The sequence below is a fragment of the Entelurus aequoreus genome, linkage group LG23 (assembly GCF_033978785.1).
Source record: "Entelurus aequoreus isolate RoL-2023_Sb linkage group LG23, RoL_Eaeq_v1.1, whole genome shotgun sequence".
Taxonomy (NCBI): domain Eukaryota; kingdom Metazoa; phylum Chordata; class Actinopteri; order Syngnathiformes; family Syngnathidae; genus Entelurus; species Entelurus aequoreus.
In genome coordinates this window covers 42,875,397-42,897,151 of record NC_084753.1, presented here as the reverse complement: position 1 = coordinate 42,897,151, position 21,755 = coordinate 42,875,397, and the positions used below count along the sequence as shown (strand labels likewise).

The 21,755-nt window shown below is 37.9% G+C and overlaps 1 protein-coding gene across 1 annotated transcript in view; it reads left to right on the top strand.

The window, feature by feature from the left end:
• The window catches only part of scfd1 (sec1 family domain containing 1), a 43,708-nt gene extending 22,331 nt beyond the window's left edge, over nt 1-21,377 (top strand). The window contains exons 16-25 of the mRNA XM_062034824.1: nt 741-811; nt 6,112-6,191; nt 11,915-11,977; nt 12,045-12,120; nt 15,814-15,867; nt 15,987-16,039; nt 16,116-16,149; nt 16,206-16,271; nt 16,449-16,517; nt 21,267-21,377. Of these exons, the coding sequence (XP_061890808.1) occupies nt 741-811; nt 6,112-6,191; nt 11,915-11,977; nt 12,045-12,120; nt 15,814-15,867; nt 15,987-16,039; nt 16,116-16,149; nt 16,206-16,271; nt 16,449-16,517; nt 21,267-21,290 (590 nt within the window). The 3' untranslated portion in view covers nt 21,291-21,377. The remainder of the gene's footprint in view (nt 1-740; nt 812-6,111; nt 6,192-11,914; nt 11,978-12,044; nt 12,121-15,813; nt 15,868-15,986; nt 16,040-16,115; nt 16,150-16,205; nt 16,272-16,448; nt 16,518-21,266) is intronic.
• Nucleotides 21,378-21,755: the final 378 nt, after the last annotated feature.

Below are 21,755 nucleotides of genomic sequence, written 5' to 3'. Positions count from 1 at the left end.
TGTGTTTTTGTTTTTCTGTGCTTATGTGGACCAACTGTGTGCTTCTTTTTTGTCTTTCTGTATGTGTGTGGACCAACTGTGTGCTTGTTTTTTGTCTTTCTGTACTTGTGTGGACCAACTGTGTGCTTGTTTTTTGTCTTTCTGTACTTGTGTGGACCAACTGTGTGCTTGTTTTTTGTCTTTCTGTACTTGTGTGGACCAACTGTGTGCTTGTTTTTTGTCTTTCTGTACTTGTGTGGACCAACTGTGTGCTTGTTTTTTTGTCTTTCTGTACTTGTGTGGACCAACTGTGTGCTTGTATGTTTGTCTTTCTGTACTTGTGTGGACCAACTGTGTGCTTGTATGTTTGTCTTTCTGTACTTGTGTGGACCAACTGTGTGCTTTTTTTTTTGTCTTATGTACTTGTGTGGACCAATTGTGTGCTTGTTTTTGTCTTTCTCTACTTGTGTGGACCAACTGTGTGCTTGTTTTTTGTCTTTCTGTACTTGTGTGGACCAACTGTGTGCTTGTTTTTTTGTCTTTCTGTACTTGTGTGGACCAACTGTGTGCTTGTTTTTTTGTCTTTCTGTACTTGTGTGGACCAATTGTGTGCTTGTTTTTTTGTCTTTCTGTACTTGTGTGGACCAACTGTGTGCTTGTTTTTTTGTCTTTCTGTACTTGTGTGGACCAACTGTGTGCTTGTTTTTTTGTCTTTCTGTACTTGTGTGTGTGCCTGTGTGGACCAACTGTGCGCGTACCAGCTGGCACTCCAGAGGACAAGATGCGACTCTTCCTCATCTACTACATCACAGCCCAGCAGCCTCCTTCTGAGGTAAGACCCAAGCGCTACCTCACGTCACGCTTCTAAGTTTTCCCGCTTCACTCTTTAAATACCTTTTCAGGCACACTAGAGCTCATTGCAGCGTATTTAAGCATCGAAGTGAGGTCAAGCGGGCAACACCACAGTTGTATTGGCCACTAAATTAAACCAAACCGATCAGAGCGCGCCATTCCGTACGGTGGCCATTGATTGGCTCATACTGAATCAAACAAGTGTAAAGGTGTGTGTTATTTCATGCCTTATCAAAGCGCTGCCCTCGTTCTGTATCCAAGAATGCGAGAACAACAGGTGTAGTCTGCTTAGCAGTGTTGTAAGTCAAGAGCACGAACTGAGCTCGTAGGCTGAGGTACCACCGTGGTAAGTCCAGGTGCTCACAGACAATATTGATATCAGCAGAAGGACAAATATGGCTACATTTTGGCTTGGGTCTCACAAGCAATACAAGCCGTCCTCAAACTAAACGTCCTCCAATCTGCACACTATCTTTGCTATTTTAGTCATGTACAAAAGGTCCTGATGGCTTCATCTGGCCAGGATCTTCAGCTCTCCAAGTCCGAGTCCATGGTTCTCGCCCGGGGAAAGGGTGGAGTGCCATCTCCGGGTTGGGGAGGAGATCTTGCCCCAAGTGGAGGAGTTAAAGTACCTAGGAGTCTTGCTCACGAGTGAGGGAAGAGTGGATGGTGAGATCGACAGGCGGATCGGTTCAGTAATGCGGACGCTGTATCGATCCGTTGTGGTGAAGAAGGAGCTGAGCCGGAAGGCAAAGCTCTCAATTTACCGGTCAATCTACGTTCCCATCCTCACCTATGGTCATGAGCTTTGGGTTATGACCGAAAGGACAAGATCACGGGTACAAATGAGTTTCCTCGGCTGGTTGGCGGGTCTCTCCCTTAGAGATAGGGTGAGAAGCTCTGTCATCCGGGAGAAACTCGGAGTAAAGCCGATGCTCCTCCACATCGAGAGGAGATCTTGCCCCAAGTGGAGGAGTTCAAATACCTCGGAGTCTTGCTCACGAGTGGGGGAAGAGTGGATCGTGAGGTCGACAGGCGGATTGGTGCGGCGTCTTCAGTAATGCGGACGCTGTATCGATCCGTTGTGGTGAAGAAGGAGCTTAGCCGGAAGGCAAAGCTCTCAATTTACCGTTCGATCTACGTTCCCATCCTCACCTATGGTCAGGAGCTTTGGGTTATGACCGAAAGGACAAGATCACGGGTACAAGCGGCCCAAATGAGTTTCCTCGGCTGGTTGGCGGGTCTCTCCCTTAGAGATAGGGTGAGAAGCTCTGTCATCCGGGAGGAACTCGGAGTAAAGCCGCTGCTCCTCCACATGGAGAGGAGATCTTGGCCCAAGTGGAGGAGTTCAAATACCTCGGAGTCTTGCTCACGAGTGGGGGAAGAGTGGATGGTGAGGTCGACAGGCGGATCGGTGCGGCGTCTTCAGTAATGCGGACGCTGTATCGATCCGTTGTGGTGAAGAAGGAGCTGAGCCGGAAGGCATAGCTCTCAGTTTACCGGTCGATCTACGTTCCCATCCTCACCTATGGTCATGAGCTTTGGGTTATGACCGAAAGGACAAGATCACGGGTACAAATGAGTTTCCTCCGCCGGGTGGCGGGTCTCTCCCTTAGAGATAGGGTGAGAAGCTCTGTCATCCGGGAGGAACTCGGAGTAAAGCCGATGCTCCTCCACATCGAGAGGAGATCTTGGCCCAAGTGGAGGAGTTCAAATACCTCGGAGTCTTGCTCACGAGTGAGGGAAGAGTGGATCGTGAGGTCGACAGGTGGATCGGTGCGGCGTCTTCAGTAATGCGGACGCTGTATCGATCCGTTGTGGTGAAGAAGGAGCTGAGCCGGAAGGCAAAGCTCTCAATTTACCGGTCAATCTACGTTCCCATCCTCACCTATGGTCATGAGCTTTGGGTTATGACCGAAAGGACAAGATCACGGGTACAAATGAGTTTCCTCGGCTGGTTGGCGGGTCTCTCCCTTAGAGATAGGGTGAGAAGCTCTGTCATCCGGGAGAAACTCGGAGTAAAGCCGATGCTCCTCCACATCGAGAGGAGATCTTGCCCCAAGTGGAGGAGTTCAAATACCTCGGAGTCTTGCTCACGAGTGGGGGAAGAGTGGATCGTGAGGTCGACAGGCGGATTGGTGCGGCGTCTTCAGTAATGCGGACGCTGTATCGATCCGTTGTGGTGAAGAAGGAGCTTAGCCGGAAGGCAAAGCTCTCAATTTACCGTTCGATCTACGTTCCCATCCTCACCTATGGTCAGGAGCTTTGGGTTATGACCGAAAGGACAAGATCACGGGTACAAGCGGCCCAAATGAGTTTCCTCGGCTGGTTGGCGGGTCTCTCCCTTAGAGATAGGGTGAGAAGCTCTGTCATCCGGGAGGAACTCGGAGTAAAGCCGCTGCTCCTCCACATGGAGAGGAGATCTTGGCCCAAGTGGAGGAGTTCAAATACCTCGGAGTCTTGCTCACGAGTGGGGGAAGAGTGGATGGTGAGGTCGACAGGCGGATCGGTGCGGCGTCTTCAGTAATGCGGACGCTGTATCGATCCGTTGTGGTGAAGAAGGAGCTGAGCCGGAAGGCATAGCTCTCAGTTTACCGGTCGATCTACGTTCCCATCCTCACCTATGGTCATGAGCTTTGGGTTATGACCGAAAGGACAAGATCACGGGTACAAATGAGTTTCCTCCGCCGGGTGGCGGGTCTCTCCCTTAGAGATAGGGTGAGAAGCTCTGTCATCCGGGAGGAACTCGGAGTAAAGCCGATGCTCCTCCACATCGAGAGGAGATCTTGGCCCAAGTGGAGGAGTTCAAATACCTCGGAGTCTTGCTCACGAGTGAGGGAAGAGTGGATCGTGAGGTCGACAGGTGGATCGGTGCGGCGTCTTCAGTAATGCGGACGCTGTATCGATCCGTTGTGGTGAAGAAGGAGCTGAGCCGGAAGGCAAAGCTCTCAATTTACCGGTCAATCTACGTTCCCATCCTCACCTATGGTCATGAGCTTTGGGTTATGACCGAAAGGACAAGATCACGGGTACAAATGAGTTTCCTCGGCTGGTTGGCGGGTCTCTCCCTTAGAGATAGGGTGAGAAGCTCTGTCATCCGGGAGAAACTCGGAGTAAAGCCGATGCTCCTCCACATCGAGAGGAGATCTTGCCCCAAGTGGAGGAGTTCAAATACCTGGGAGTCTTGCTCACGAGTGGGGGAAGAGTGGATCGTGAGGTCGACAGGCGGATGGTGCGGCGTCTTCAGTAATGCGGACGCTGTATCGATCCGTTGTGGTGAAGAAGGAGCTGAGCCGGAAGGCAAAGCTCTCAATTTACCGTTCGATCTACGTTCCCATCCTCACCTATGGTCAGGAGCTTTGGGTTATGACCGAAAGGACAAGATCACGGGTACAAGCGGCCCAAATGAGTTTCCTCGGCTGGTTGGCGGGTCTCTCCCTTAGAGATAGGGTGAGAAGCTCTGTCATCCGGGAGGAACTCGGAGTAAAGCCGCTGCTCCTCCACATGGAGAGGAGATCTTGGCCCAAGTGGAGGAGTTCAAATACCTCGGAGTCTTGCTCACGAGTGGGGGAAGAGTGGATGGTGAGGTCGACAGGCGGATCGGTGCGGCGTCTTCAGTAATGCGGACGCTGTATCGATCCGTTGTGGTGAAGAAGGAGCTGAGCCGGAAGGCATAGCTCTCAGTTTACCGGTCGATCTACGTTCCCATCCTCACCTATGGTCATGAGCTTTGGGTTATGACCGAAAGGACAAGATCACGGGTACAAATGAGTTTCCTCCGCCGGGTGGCGGGTCTCTCCCTTAGAGATAGGGTGAGAAGCTCTGTCATCCGGGAGGAACTCGGAGTAAAGCCGATGCTCCTCCACATCGAGAGGAGATCTTGGCCCAAGTGGAGGAGTTCAAATACCTCGGAGTCTTGCTCACGAGTGAGGGAAGAGTGGATCGTGAGGTCGACAGGTGGATCGGTGCGGCGTCTTCAGTAATGCGGACGCTGTATCGATCCGTTGTGGTGAAGAAGGAGCTGAGCCGGAAGGCAAAGCTCTCAATTTACCGGTCAATCTACGTTCCCATCCTCACCTATGGTCATGAGCTTTGGGTTGTGACCGAAAGGACAAGATCACGGGTACAAATGAGTTTCCTCGGCTGGTTGGCGGGTCTCTCCCTTAGAGATAGGGTGAGAAGCTCTGTCATCCGGGAGAAACTCGGAGTAAAGCCGATGCTCCTCCACATCGAGAGGAGATCTTGCCCCAAGTGGAGGAGTTCAAATACCTGGGAGTCTTGCTCACGAGTGGGGGAAGAGTGGATCGTGAGGTCGACAGGCGGATGGTGCGGCGTCTTCAGTAATGCGGACGCTGTATCGATCCGTTGTGGTGAAGAAGGAGCTGAGCCGGAAGGCAAAGCTCTCAATTTACCGTTCGATCTACGTTCCCATCCTCACCTATGGTCAGGAGCTTTGGGTTATGACCGAAAGGACAAGATCACGGGTACAAGCGGCCCAAATGAGTTTCCTCGGCTGGTTGGCGGGTCTCTCCCTTAGAGATAGGGTGAGAAGCTCTGTCATCCGGGAGGAACTCGGAGTAAAGCCGATGCTCCTCCACATCGAGAGGAGATCTTGCCCCAAGTGGAGGAGTTCAAATACCTCGGAGTCTTGCTCACAAGTGGGGGAAGAGTGGATGGTGAGGTCGACAGGCGGATCGGTGCGGCGTCTTCAGTAATGCGGACGCTGTATCGATCCGTTGTGGTGAAGAAGGAGCTGAGCCGGAAGGCATAGCTCTCAATTTACCGGTCGATCTACTTTCCCATCCTCACCTATGGTCATGAGCTTTGGGTTATGACCGAAAGGACAAGATCACGGGTACAAGCGGCCAAAATGAGTTTCCTCCGCCGGGTGGCGGGTCTCTCCCTTAGAGATAGGGTGAGAAGCTCTGTCATCCTGGAGGAACTCGGAGTAAAGCCGATGCTCCTCCACATGGAGAGGAGCCAGATTAGGTGGTTCAGGCATCTGATCAGGATGCCACCCGAACGCCTCCCTAAGGAGGTGTTTGGGGCACGTCCGACCGGTAGGAGGCCACGGGGAAGACCCAGGACACGTTGGGAAGACATAGGTAATAATCATTGAACAATAAAACATCACGTAGAACATTGTTGCTGAAATGCTCCGGGTGTTGCTGCTATCTGGCTAGCAGTGTCCAATGGCCCTAGCAGGCGGTGTTTTGTCAACCCACTTTGTGCTCACCTTCCAAGTCCGCTCTCACTGGAACTCTGTGTCTCTGCTTGCAGGCAGACTTGGAGCAGTATAAAACGGCTCTGTTGGACGCCGGCTGTGACCTTTCCCCTCTGGGCTACATCAAACAGTGGAAGTGAGTGTTTTTTCCATCACACACACACACGCACACACACACACACACACACACACACACACACACACACACACACACACACACACACACACACACACACACACACACACACACACGCGCCCGTCACAAACACCTCAATCATCCCCACTTTCCGTACTGGGCTCCAAAGTCCCGCAGAAAGAAAGTGCAGCCTCCCTCCCAAAGGAGTGCAATGCAAGCTAAAGACGCCATAGGACTGATTTACTGTGTTGGAGGCTACTACCGCGTGTCCCTGGAAGACCTCTGCGTCATGTTTACAGGTGGCGTGCATGGATGCTACATGCTAAATTAGCTTTGCATACAATTTCCTTGTACAATGACAATAAAGATATATTCTATTGCAGGGGTCACCAACCTTTTTGAAAGCAAGAGCTACTTCTTGGGTAGTGATTAATGCGAAGGGCTACCAGTTTGATACACACTTCAATAAATTGCCAGAAATAGCCAATTTGCTCAATTTACCTTTAACTCTATGTTATTAATAATAATTAATGATATTTACACTTAATTGAACGGTTTAAAAGAGGAGAAAACACGAAAAAAATAACAATTACATTTTTAAACATTGTTTATCTTCAATTTCGACTCTTTAAAATTCAAAATTCAACCGAAAAAAAGAAAGAGAAAAACTAGCTAATTCCAATCTTTTTGAAAAAATTTAAAAATAATTTATGGAACATCATTAGTAATTTTTCCTGATTAAGATTAATTTTAGAATTTTGATGACATGTTTTAAATAAGTTAAAATCCAATCTGCACTTTGTTAGAATATATAACAAATTGGACCAAGCTATATTTCTAACAAAGACAAATCATTATTTCTTCTAGATTTTCCAGGACAAAAATTTTAAAAGAAATTCAAAAGACTTTGAAATAAGATTTAAATTTGATTCTACAGATTTTCTAGATTTGACAGAATATTTTTTTTGAATTTTAATCATAATAAGTTTGAAGAAATATTTCACAAATATTCTTTGTCGAAAAAACAGAAGCTAAAATGAAGAATTAAATTAAAATGTATTTATTACTCTTTACAATAATAAAAAAAAACAATTACTTGAACATTGATTAAAATTTTCAGGAAAGAAGAGGAAGGAATTTTAAAGGTAAAAAGGTATATGTGTTTAAAAATCCTAAAATCATTTTTAAGGTTGTATTTTTTCTCTAAAATTGTCTTTCTGAAAGTTATAAGAAGCAAAGTAAAACAATTTATGAATTTATTTAAACAAGTGAAGACCAAATCTTTAAAATATTTTCTTGGATTTTCAAATTCTATTTGAGTTTTGTCTCTCTTAGAATTAAAAATGTCGGGCAAAGCGAGACCAGCTTGCTAGTAAATAAATACAATTTAAAAAATAGAGGCAGCTCACTGGTAAGTGCTGCTATTTGAGCTATTTTTAGAACAGGCCAGCGGGCTACTCATCTGGTCCTTACGGGCTACCTGGTGCCCGCGGGCACCGCGTTGGTGACCCCTGCTCTATTCTATTCTAACATGCTAACAAAAAACACCTGCATTTGCAAAACAGCGTCGTACCCTTTTTATTAGGGATGTCCGATAATATCGGCAGGCCGATAAATGCGTTAAAATGTAATATCGGAAATTATCGGTATCGGTTTTTTTTTTATCTGTATCGTTTTTTTTTGTGTTTTTTTTTTGTTTTTTTTATTAAATCAACATAAAAAACACAAGATACACTTACAATTAGTGCACCAACCCAAAAAACGTCCCTCCCCCCATTTCTTTCTGTTATAAATATTCTGCTTCCTACATTATATATCAATATATATCAATACAGTCTGCAAGGGATACAGTCCGTAAGCACACATGATTGTGCGTGCTGCTGCTCCACTAATAGTACTAACCTTTAACAGTTTAATTTGACTCATTTTCATTAATTACTAGTTTCTATGTAGCTGTTTTTATATTGTTTTACTTTCTTTTTTATTAAAGAAAATGTTTTTAATTTAGTTATCTTATTTTATTATTATTTTTAAAAAGTACCTTATCTTCACCACTAATAGTACTAACCTTTAACAGTTCATTTTACTCATTTTCATGAATTACTAGTTTCTATGTAACTGTTTTTATATTGTTTTACTTTGTTTTTTATTCAAGAAAATGTTTTTAATTTAGTTATCTTATTTTTTTATTTTTTTTTAAAAGTACCTTATCTCCACCATACATGGTTGTCCAAATTAAGCATAATAATGTGTTAATTCCACGACTGCATATATCGGTTGATATCGGTATCGGTTGATATCGGTATCGGTAATTAAAGAGTTGGACAATATCGGAATATCGGATATCGGCAAAAAGCCATTATCGGACATCCCTACTTTTTATTGTTAGTCATCGGCTGGCATGCTAAATTTTTAGCTGATTTTTGGTTGCATGGAGATGGCCTAAAAAATGTCTTTTAACATTTTTTTATTTGTATTCAATATATATTGATAAGAATTTGTTCTTTTTTTTAATTGATTTTGGAAAATTGTGAATGGATTCGAATCGGGATGAATACAAATGGCAAATGTCAGATTAAGTCATTGTTTTGCACCGCTGGTAAAAAAAAAAAAAAGAAGGGGTTCACAAAAAATCCTAATTCTTATTCATCCCAAGTCTAATCGATTCTTTTTTTTTTTTTTTTTTTTTTTTTACAAAGGAACCCTTTTTTTAAATTTATTTATTTATTTATTATTTTTATTTTTTTTTAAATAAGAAAAATCCATTTTTAGGCCATTCATTCTCTGCCCAAGCACTAGTCGGCAGTGATTTCCTGACAGGGAGCAACCACAACTCCTTGTTGAAGAAATGACCACCAATTTTATCTTTTTAATAGTTTTATTTTTCATCATTTATTTTGTAATTTATCTTTTTTTATTTAATTTTTTTTATTTAAATTTTTATTGCATTTTATAAAAAAATTTTAATTAATCAGTCCAACAAAATAATACACAATAATACAATAATAATACATTTCCAAAACCAAACTTGGCCAAGCAACATTCAGAATAGCAATCAACAGAGCAATTGAGAGGACACACAAACATGACACAAAACAATCCAAAAGTAGTCAAACAACAATGAATAATATCAACAACAGTATCAATAATAATAAGAACTCCAACATAGCAGTGATTAGAAATCCCTCATTTACATTAGATTAGAATAGAATAGAATATATCTTTATCTACATTGTACAACGAAATTGCAAGCAAATTAATTTAGTGCAAATTCATAATAACACCTAAAAACATAAGACCATGGTATTCAGATAAATAGACAAAAATACATAAAAATAGCAAGTTTATGTCCGGGGTTAGATGGGTCTCTTATGATGTTTTGGGCCTTTTTGTGGCCTGGTACAGTTCATCTAGGGCAGTGTTTAGTCTGGTGTGCTGTGGGAGATTATCTAAATTCACCTATTTGGGTTAAAAATATGTTTTGCAAAGCAGTAATTATAGTCTGCAAATGATGTGTTGTTGTTGAGTGTCGGTGCTGTTTAGAGCTCGGCAGAGTAACCGTGTAATACTCTTCCATATCAGTAGGTGGCAGCCGGTAGCTAATTGCTTTGTAGATGTGGGAAACAGCGGGAGGCAGTGTGCAGGTAAAAAGGTGTCTAATGCTTAAACCAAAAATAAACAAAACGTGAGTGCCCCTAAGAAAAGGCATTGAAGCTTAGGGAAGGCTATGCAGAACCAAACTAAAACTGAACTGGCTACAAAGTAAACAAGAACAGAATGCTGGAGGACAGCAAAGACTTACTGTGGAGCAAAGACGGCGTCCACAATGTACATCCGAACACGACATGACAATCAACAATGTCCCCACAAAGAAGGATAAAAACAATTGAAATATTCTTGACTGATAAAACAAAGTAGATGCGGGAAATATCGCTCAAAAAGACATGAAACTGCTACAGGAAAATACTAAAAGAAGAGAAAAAGCCACCAAAATAGGAGCGCAAAACAGCAATAAAGTCCAAATAAGTCAGGGTGTGATGTGACAGGTGGTGACAGTACACCTACTTTGAGACAAGAGCTATTTTGATGCATGCTTGGTTATGCTTTAAAGTCATATCCAACAATTGCGACAACGACTTTTTACTGTCAACTGAGTCTCGTTTTTTAATGATTTCTGCGGGTGGTGTGCCTCCGCATTTTTTCAACGCAAAAAAATGTGCCTTGGCTCAAAAAAGGTTGAAAAACACTGATCTAGGGAGGGGAGCCATTTATTAAAAATAAAAAAAAACATGAACAAAAAAAAATCATCTGTTTGAATACATGCTTTTTTAAATTATTTTATTTGTTTATTTAGCAATTGTATTTATTTGTAAAAAAAAAAAAAAAAAAAATCAAAATTGTTTTTCTCTTGTTTTTCTATGATTTTGTTTAATATTTCATTTAAGAAATATTGTCATTTTATTTCATATCAAAAGTTAGATTTTTTAAACGTAGTTAATTTTGTTCTTTATTTAAAATTAATTTCATTTTTATTTTTAATACATTTTTAAAATACATTTTATAATTTCCTTTGATTTTGTTGAATATTCCATTTAAGAAATATTGTCATTTTATTTCATATTAAAAGTTTGATATTTTTTAATGTAATTAATTTGATTCTTTATTTAAAATTAATTGTATTTTCATTTTTAATACGATTCTTACATTAATTTTATAAAAAAAATATTTTTATGAAATGTAAAAAAATAATTCATCTATTTGAATACATGCTTTTTTTTTAGTATTTTATTTATTTATTTAGTAATTGTATTTATTTGTAAAAAAAAAAACCCCAACAACACCATATATATATATACATTTTTTTGCTTTGATTTTGTTTAATGTTTCATTTAAGAAATATTGTCATTTTATGTAATATAAAAAGTTAGATTTTTTAAAACTATTTAATTGTATTTTTTATTTAAAATTTAATGTATTTTAATTTTTAATACATTTCTTAAATTAATTTATTAAAAAAATAATTTTTATGAAATGTAAAAAAATAATTAATCTATTTGAATGCATGCTTTTTTTTAGTATTTTATTTATTTATTTAGTAATTGTAGTTATTTGTAAAAGAAAAAATATATATATATACCAGGGCGGCATAGCTCGGTTGGTAGAGTAGCCGTGCCAGCAACTTGAGGGTTCCAGGTTCGATTCCCGCTTCCGCCATCCTAGCCACTGCTGTTGTGTCCTTGGGCAAGACACTTTACCCACCTGCTCCCAGTGCCACCCACACTGCTTTAAATGTAACTTAGATATTGGGTTTCACTATGTAAAGCGCTTTGAGTCACTAGAGAAAAGCGCTATATAAATATAATTCACTTCACTTCACTGTATATCTTTTTTTTTTGCTTTGATTTTGTTTAATATTTCATTTAAGAAATATTGTCATTTTATTTCATATAAAAAGTTAGATTTTTTAAAATGTAATTAATGTTTTTCTTTATTTAAAATTAATTGTATTTAAATTTTTAATACATTTTTAAAATTAATTTTATTAAAAAAAAAAAAATGTATGAAATGTTTTTCCTTTTATTTTCTTATTACCATTTTATCCTAATTGTATTGACTTCTTGTACTTGTTTTCTTTCGTTTGTTTGGACCCCCCCTGATGTGTCATGGATGTGACCTTCACACGGTGGTCCACACCAAATGACCAAGTTGTTTCACCCCTGCAGGGCCTTCACCAAGATGGCCACCACTCCAGCCAACTACGGCAACAGCGGGGTGAAGCCCATGGGGTGAGTCTTTAAGTCCACGTTCTTCTTCCCGATCACCAGCCTGACCTTGTCCTCCATGTTCCTGCAGCCTCTTCTCCCGAGTGATGAACAGCGGCTCCCAGTTGGTCATGGAGGGAGTGAAGAACCTGGTGCTCAAACAACACGTGAGTCACACACACACCTGTGCAAGTCATCTACTCCTCTTCTTCTTCAATGCAAAACAAAGTGCATTGTGTGTGTGTGTGTGTGTGTGTGTGTGTGCGCACACGCTGCTGGGCGGGTTGAAGATGCTTGTAGGATGAAGTCATGTGCAAACATTGTGTCTTCTGTTTTATTCATCCTCAAACTGTGTGTGTGTGTGTGTGTGTGTGTGTGTGTGTGTGTGTGTGTGTGTGTGTGTGTGTGTGTGTGTGTGTGTGTGTGTGTGTGTTTGTGTGTGTGTGTGTGTGTGTGTGCGCACACGCTGCTGGGCGGGTTGAAGATGCTTGTAGGATGAAGTCATGTGCAAACATTGTGTCTTCTGTTTTATTCATCCTCAAACTGTGTGTGTGTGTGTGTGTGTGTGTGTGTGTGTGTGTGTGTGTGTGTGTGTGTGTGTGTGTGTGTGTGTGTGTGTGTGTGTGTGTGTGTGTGTGTGCGCGCGCGCCACTCAAACCACCGTTTGTCGTTTTAAAAATATTCCCTTTATCTACGTCTTCTCCCCGTCAGCCGTGTTGTAGTCTTGAGGGCTTTCTGACGTGACGCTCGACAAAAATGTCCCAAAAGGAGCAAAAGTGTGAAGGAAGGCAAGATTGTTTTATAAATGAGCTTTAAGCTCACATTTTGGGGACAAATACGCAGCAGCAGGTGTGAAGCGCTCAGAAAAGTTGCTTTGACATAATAGGGCCCCTTTGGATAAATATGTATAATAATGTCATTACATGTGTATATTTTCTTTTATGTTTTGTTTTGTTTGATCGTTTTGTTTATTTAATTTGATTAGAAATGTATTTAAATTCATTGTATTCATTTTTTTTCCCGTTTAGTAATTAGGTAAACAGTTTTAATTGAATTCATTTTGTTTATTTTATTATGTAATTGTATTTATTCTCAAAAGTTTCAATTTAAATGACCTTATTTTAAATGAATTTAATTTGAGGTTTTTTTTTATTCATTTTGTAATTTTATAAAAATGTGTATTTTATTTTATCCTGGGCTTAGTATTTTTAATCATTTTTATTTAATATTGTCTGTATTTATTTTGTAATTGAATTTATTGAAATGATTTCTTTTGTATTTTATTTAATTGTTTGGTAATTGTTTTTTCAAACAAACTTATTTTATTTGATATTTTTTGATATTTTATTTATTTTGTAATTGTATTTATTCTTAAAAGTTTTAATTTCATTTACCTTATTTTAAATTAATTTCATTTTTTATTTTTTTTATTGCTTTTGTAATTTTATTTTTTTAAATTATTTCACTTCATCCTCGTCTTAGTATTTTTAATCATTTTTATTTAATATTGCATGTATTTATTTTGTCATTTTATATATTGAAATCATTTTTTGGTATTTTATTGTTTAATTGTTTTTTTCAATCAAAATTATTTTATTTTATATTTTATTTATTTTGTAATTGTATTTATTCTTAAAAGTTGTAATTTAATTAATTAATTTCATTTTTTTATTTCGTACATTTTGTAATTATATTTTATCCTTGTCTCAGTATTTTTTAGTCATTATTATTTAATATTGCATGTGTTTATTTTTTAATTTTATTTATTCAAATTATTTTTTTGTATTTTATTTAATTGTCTGGCAATTGTTTTTTTCAATGAAACTTATTTTAGTTGATATTTTATTTATTTTGTAATTGTATTTATTCTTAAAAGTTTTAATTTAGTTTTTTTTAATTCATTTTGTAATGTTATACATTTAGCTATTTTATTTTACCCTAGTCTTAGTATTTTTAATCATGTTTATTTAATATTGCGCTGTATTTATTTTGTAATTTTTATTTATTGAAAATATTTTTTTGTATTTTATTTAATTAAGTGGTAATTGTTTGTTTGTTTTTCCAATCAAAAATATTTTATTTTATATTTTATTTATTTTGTATTTGTATTTATTCTTTAAAGTTTTAATTTAATTTACCTTGTTTTATTTTTTAGTCATTATTATTTAATATTGCATGTGTTTATTTTTTCATTTTATTTATTCAAATTATTTTTTTGTATTTTATTTAATTGTTTGGCAATTGTTTTTTTCAATGAAACTTATTTTAGTTGATATTTTATTTATTTTGTAATTGTTTTTATTCTCAAGTTTTAATTTAATTTAATTTAGTCTTTTTAAATTCATTTTGTAATGTTATACATTTAGCTATTTTATTTTACCCTAGTCTTAGTATTTTTAATCATTTTTATTTAATATTGCGTGTATTTATTTTGTAATTTTTATTTATTGAAAATATTTTTTTGTATTTTATTTAATTAAGTGGTAATTGTTTGTTTGTTTTTCAATCAAACATATTTTATTTGATATTTTATTTATTTTGTAATTGTATTTGTTCTTTAAAGTTTTAATTTAATTTACCTTATTTAATTTTGTTGTCATTATTATTTAATATTGCATGTGTTTATTTTTTCATTTTATTTATTCAAATTATTTTTTTGTATTTTATTTAATTGTTTGGCAATTGTTTTTTTCAATGAAACTTATTTTATTTGATATTTTATTTATTTTGTAATTGTTTTTATTCTTAAAAGTTTTGATTTAATCAAATTTAGTTTTTTTTTAATTCATTTTGTAATGTTATACATTTAGCTATTTTATTTTACCCTAGTCTTAGTATTTTTAATCATTTTTATTTAATATTGCGCTGTATTTATTTTGTCATTTTTATTTATTGAAAATATTTTTTTGTATTTTATTTAATTAAGTGGTAATTGTTTGTTTGTTTTTCAATCAAAAATATTTTATTTATTTTGTAATTGTATTTATTCTTTAAAGTTTTAATTTAATTTACCTTATTTTATTTTTTAGTCATTATTATTTAATATTGCATGTGTTTATTTTTTCATTTTATTTATTCAAATTATTTTTTTGTATTTTATTTAATTGTCTGGCAATTGTTTTTTTCAATGAAACTTATTTTAGTTGATATTTTATTTATTTTGTAATTGTTTTTATTCTTAAAAGTTTTAATTTAGTTTTTTTTAATTCATTTTGTAATGTTACACATTTAGCTATTTTATTTTACCCTAGTCTTAGTATTTTTAATCATTTTTATTTAATATTGCGCGTGTATTTATTTTGTCATTTTTATTTATTGAAAATATTTTTTTGTATTTTATTTAATGAAGTGGTAATTGTTTGTTTGTTTTCCAATCAAAAATATTTTATTTGATATTTTATTTATTTTGTATTTGTATTTATTCTTTAAAGTTTTAATTTAATTTGCCTTATTTTATATTAATGAAATTGTTTTTTTTATTCATTTTGTAATTTTATACATTATTTTACTTTAATTTATCCTCGTCTTAGTATTTTTAATCATTTTCATTTAATATTGCATGTATTTATTTTGTGTCTTTATTTATTGAAATTATTTTTTTTATTTTTTTTAAACTGTTTGGTAATAGTTTTTTTTCCAATCAAAATTATTTTGTTTGATATTTTATTCATTTTGCAATTGATTTTTAGAAATTAAATTTTTTTGAAAAAATGAACTTGATACATTAATAAAAAAATATTCAAATGTGTATTTATTAGTTTTCTTCATTGAGTCTGGGTGCGTTTGATTTTATCACCCTGCTCCTCTTCAGGTCACATGTTGTGCATTATTCTTCACGACAACCTTTGCTCCACTTCCAGAACCTTCCCGTCACCCGGACCCTGGACAACCTGATGGAGATGAAGTCCCACGCTGTGAGTTTGAACAAAGACGCCCTGTGTGACTTCCTGTCCACGTGTCATGTGACCCGCTGTGACTTCCTGTCCGCATGCTAACGTCCACGTGTCATGTGACCCGCTGGGTCCTCTTCCAGGAAACGGACGACTATCGCTACTTTGACCCCAAGATGCTGCGAGGCAGCGAGAGGTTAGAGCGCTTCCTGTCCCGCTGTGATGTCACAGTGGGGACGCGTCATGTGACCCGCCTCTTTTCTCCTCCTCAGCTCCATTCCCAGAAACAAGAACCCATTCCAGGAGGTCAGGTGACTATTGGTTATGGATGATAGTCCACATCTTACACCTTCTTCCTGCAGGCCATTGTGTTTGTGGTGGGAGGAGGAAACTACATCGAGTACCAGAACCTAGTTGACTACTCTAAAGTACGACTTGCACTAACCACTACACAACACACCGCCTGCTCGTCTGCTAACACTACTCTCTCTGTGTGTGTGTGTGTGTGTGTGTGTGTGTGTGTGTGTGTGTGTGTGTGTGTGTGTGTGTGTGTGTGTGTGTGTGTGTGTGTGTGTGTGTGTGTGTGTGTGTGTGTGTGTGTGCAGTCCAAACAGGGCAAGAAGATCATTTATGGCTGCAGTGAACTCTTCAATGCCGCTCAGTTCATCAAACAAGTCAGTTCATCGTCCTTTAGCACTTTAGCACCTTTCATGCTAACACTTTAGCACCTTTCATGCTAACGCTTTAGCACCTTTTCTACCTACTAATCACACACTTTCATATCTTGCAAGTATGCCAGCTGTGTTCGTGTTGACGTTAGCATGCTAAGGTTTTATGCTCACATTTTAGCACGTTTCGATGTTAGCCTGCTAAAATTTGATGATAAAATTTTAGCACGTTTTCTACGTTTCAACCTAAAAATAAATACATTTTGATACCTGGCGCCATCTTGCAAGTATGCCAACTGTTTTCATGTTGGCTTGTTGACGTTAGCATGCTAAAGTTTTATGATAACACTTTAGCACGTTTCCTACGTTTCAACCTAAAAATCACACATTTTGATACCTGGCGCCATCTTGCAAGTATGCCAACTGTTTTAGCATGTTAGCATGCTAAATTTTAATGCTCACATTTTAGCACGTTTCGATGTTAGCATGCTAAAATTTTAGCACGTTTTCTACGTTTCAACCTAAAAATCACATATTTTGATACCTGGCGCCATCTTGCAAGTATGCCAACTGTTTTCATGTTAGCGTGTTGACGTTAGCATGCTAAAGTTTTATGATAACACTTTAGCGCGTTTTCTACGTTTCAACCTAAAAACAGTCTTGAAAGTATGCCAATTGTTTTCATGTTAGCGTGTTGATGTTAGCATGCTAAGGTTTTATGCTCACATTTTAGCACGTTTCGATGTTAGCATGCTAAAATTTGATGATAAAATTTTAGCACGTTTTCTACGTTTCAACCTAAAAATCACATATTTTGATACCTGGCGCCATCTTGCAAGTATGCCAACTGTTTTCATGTTAGCGTGTTGACGTTAGCATGCTAAAGTTTTATGATAACACTTTAGCACGTTTTCTACGTTTCAACCTAAAAACCGTCTTGCAAGTATGCCAACTGTTTTCATGTTAGCGTGTGGATGTTAGCATGCTAAAGTTTAATGCTCACATTTAAGCACGTTTCGTTGTTAGCATGTTAAAATTTGATGATAAAATTTTAGCACGTTTTCTGCGTTTCAACCTAAAAATCACATATTTTGATACCTGGCGCCATCTTGCAAGTATGCCAACTGTTTTCATGTTAGCGTGTTGATGTTAGCATGCTAAGGTTTTATGCTCACATTTTAGCACGTTTAGATGTTAGCCTGCTAAAATTTGATGATAAAAATTTTAGCACGTTTTCTACGTTTCAACCTAAAAATAAATACATTTTGATACCTGGCGCCATCTTGCAAGTATGCCAACTGTTTTCATGTTAGCTTGTTGACGTTAGCATGCTAAAGTTTTATGATAACACTTTAGCGCGTTTTCTACGTTTCAACCTAAAAACAGTCTTGCTAAAATTTGATGATAAAATTTTAGCCCGTTTCCTACGTTTCAACCTAAAAATCACACATTTTGATACCTGGCGCCATCTTGCAAGTATGCCAACTGTTTTAGCATGTTAGCATGCTAAAGTTTAATGCTCACATTTTAGCACGTTTCGATGTTAGCATGCTAAAATTTTAGCACGTTTTCTACGTTTCAACCTAAAAATCACACATTTTGATACCTGGCGCCATCTTGAAAATATGCCAACTGTTTTCATGTTAGCGTGTTGACGTTAGCATGCTAAAGTTTTATGATAACACTTTAGCGCGTTTTCTACGTTTCAACCTAAAAATCACACATTTTGATACCTGGCGCCATCTTGCAAGTATGCCAATTGTTTTCATGTTAGCGTGTTGATGTTAGCATGCTAAAGTTTAATGCTCACATTTTAGCACGTTTCGATGTTAGCATGCTAAAATTTTAGCACGTTTTCTACGTTTCAACCTAAAAATCACACATTTTGATACCTGGCGCCATCTTGCAAGTATGCCAACTGTTTTCATGTTAGCGTGTTGACGTTAGCATGCTAAAGTTTTATGATAACACTTTAGCGCGTTTTCTACGTTTCAACCTAAAAATCACACATTTTGATACCTGGCGCCATCTTGCAAGTATGCCAATTGTTTTCATGTTAGCGTGTTGATGTTAGCATGCTAAAGTTTAATGCTCACATTTTAGCACGTTTCGATGTTAGCCTGCTAAAATTTGATGATAACATTTTAGCACGTTTTCTACGTTTCAACCTAAAAATAAATACACTTTGATACCTGGCGCCATCTTGCAAGTATGCCAACTGTTTTCATGTTAGCTTGTTGACGTTAGCATGCTAAAGTTTTATGATAACACTTTAGCGCGTTTTCTACGTTTCAACCTAAAAACAGTCTTGCTAAAATTTTATGATAACATTTTTGCACGTTTCCTACGTTTCAACCTAAAAATCACACATTTTGATACCTGGCGCCATCTTGCAAGTATGCCAACTGTTTTAGCATGTTAGCATGCTAAAGTTTAATGCTCACATTTTAGCACGTTTCGATGTTAGCATGCTAAAATTTTAGCACGTTTTCTACGTTTCAACCTAAAAATCACACATTTTGATACCTGGGACCATCTTGAAAGTATGCCAACTTTTTTCATGTTAGCGTGTTGACGTTAGCATGCTAAAGTTTTGTGATAACACTTTAGCGCGTTTTCTACGTTTCAACCTAAAAACAGTCTTGAAAGTATGCCAATTGTTTTCATGTTAGCGTGTTGATGTTAGCATGCTAAAGTTTAATGCTCACATTTTAGCACGTTTCGATGTTAGCATGCGAAAATTTGATGATACAATTTTAGCACGTTTTCTACGTTTCAATCTAAAAATCACATATTTTGATACCTGGCGCCATCTTGCAAGTATGCCAACTGTTTTCATGTTGGCGTGTTGACGTTAACATGCTAAAGTTTTATGATAACACTTTAGCGCGTTTTCTACGTTTCAACCTAAAAACCGTCTCGCAAGTATGCCAACTGTTTTCATGTTAGCCTGTTGGTGTTAGCATGCTAAAGTTTTATGCTCACATTTTAGCCCGTTTCAACCTAAAAATCACACATTTTGATACCTTGCGCCATCTTGCAAGTATGCCAAATTTTTTCATGTTAGCGTGTTAATGTTAGCATGCTAAAGTTTTATGCTCACATTTTAGCACGTTTCAACCAAAAAATCACATAGTTTAATACCTGGCGCCATCTTGCAGGCATGCCAACTGTTTTCATGTTAGCGTGCTTAGGTTTATTACTAACATTTTTGCACATTTTCTACGTTTCAACCTAAAAATTCATAACTTTTTTATACATGGCGCCGTCTTGGAAGTATGCTAACGGTTATCATGTTAGCATGTTAACATCAGCATGTTAAATTTTTATACTATCATTTTAGCAAATATTTTATGTTTGAACCTAAAAATCATGGATTTTGATACTTGCCACCGTAGCACACGTTAGCATGTCAAAGTTTTACACTGGCATTGATAATATTGTATGTTTAAACCTAAATATCATGGATTTTAGTATTTGCCGTCAATCGCGTCATCTTACAAGTATGCTAACTTCACTTATGTCGGCATGCTAATGTTTTATGCTACTGCTTTTGGTTTTCGATACTTGGCGCCATCTTAAAATTATGCTAACGTCTCCTATGCTAGCATGCTAACATGATTATGTTAACGTTTTATACTAGCATGTTAGCTATTATTGTATGTTCGAACCTAAAAAATCATGATTTTCAATACTTGGCGCCATCTTACAATGATGCTAACCTCTCCTACGTTAGCACACTAACGTTTTATGCCAGCATTTTTGCTCATTTAATTTGTACAAACCTAAAAAATCATGGTTTTCGATACTTGGCGCCATCTTACAATTATGCTAACTTCCCCCATGTCAGCATGCTAACATTTAATGCTAGTGCTTTTGCTAATTTTATTCATATAAAGCTAAAAAAAATCATGGTTTTCGATACTTGGCGCCATCTTAAAATTATGCTAACGTCTCCTATGCTAGCATGCTAACATGAGCATGTTAACGTTTTATACTAGCATGTTAGCTATTATTGTATGTTCGAACCTAAAAAATCATGATTTTCAATACTTGGCGCCATCTTACAATGATGCTAACCTCTCCTACGTTAGCACGCTAACGTTTTATGCCAGCATTTTTGCTCATTTAATTTGTACAAACCTAAAAAATTATGGTTTTCGATACTTGGCGCCTTCTTACAATTATGCTAACTTCCCCTATGTCAGCATGCTAACATTTAATGCTAGTGCTTTTGCTAATTTTATTCATATAAAGCTAAAAAAAAAATCATGGTTTTCGATACTTGCCGCCTTCTTACAATCATGCTAACGTCTCCTATGCTAGCATGCTAACATGAGCATGTTAACGTTTTATACTCGCATGTTAGCTACTATTGTATGTTTGAACCTAAAAAATCATGATTTTCAATACTTGGCGCCATCTTACAATGATGCTAACCTCTCTTACGTTAGCACGCTAACGTTTTATGCGAGCATTTTTGCTACTTTTATTCGTAGAAAACCGAAAATCGTGGTTTTTGACACTTGCCGCCATCTTGGAAGTATGTGAACTTCTCCTATGTCGTCATGCTAACGTTGACATGCTAACGCTTTATGCTAGCATTTTAGCACTTTTGGTGTCATTTCGACCTAAAATTCATGGGTATTGAGACGTTGTGTGTGTGTGTGTGTGTGTGTGTGTGTGTGTGTGTGTGTGTGTGTGTGTGTGTGTGTGTGTGTGTGTGTGTGTGTGTGTGTGTGTGTGTGTTGACAGCTGTCACAGCTGGGCCAAAAGTGAGGCGGAGCCTCAAGAAGAACGCCAACATGTGACGGCGGTCCTTTTGTGTATACTGTCAACGTGAATAAAAATGATTCAACGCACTGACTTCCTGTTGTTTTGGTCTTCAGACACGCCCCCCCCTACTGTGGGCGGGGCTATGTCCAGCGCCGGCTCGGGCTGCCCGATGTGACGGCGGCGGCCACGTGAGCGTGTGCTCGCTAATCCCCCCGCTCGGCGTCCCCCGCTGTAATTTGTGACCCGGTCACCCCGCCGCTGAAATAACGAGGCAGGTCACATGACCCCCGCCGCGCCACACTGCCAAAAAAAAGCCCTCGTAAAACAGACGCCGGTCGGGTGGCGAGGAGGTGTGAGGTGATGCCCCGCCCACTTCTTGTTCTCTCGGTCCCACATGGTGATGGGGGGGGGGGTAATGTGGGCGGGGCCACAGGAGAGGTGCCTGATGTGGCCAAAACATTAGGGACG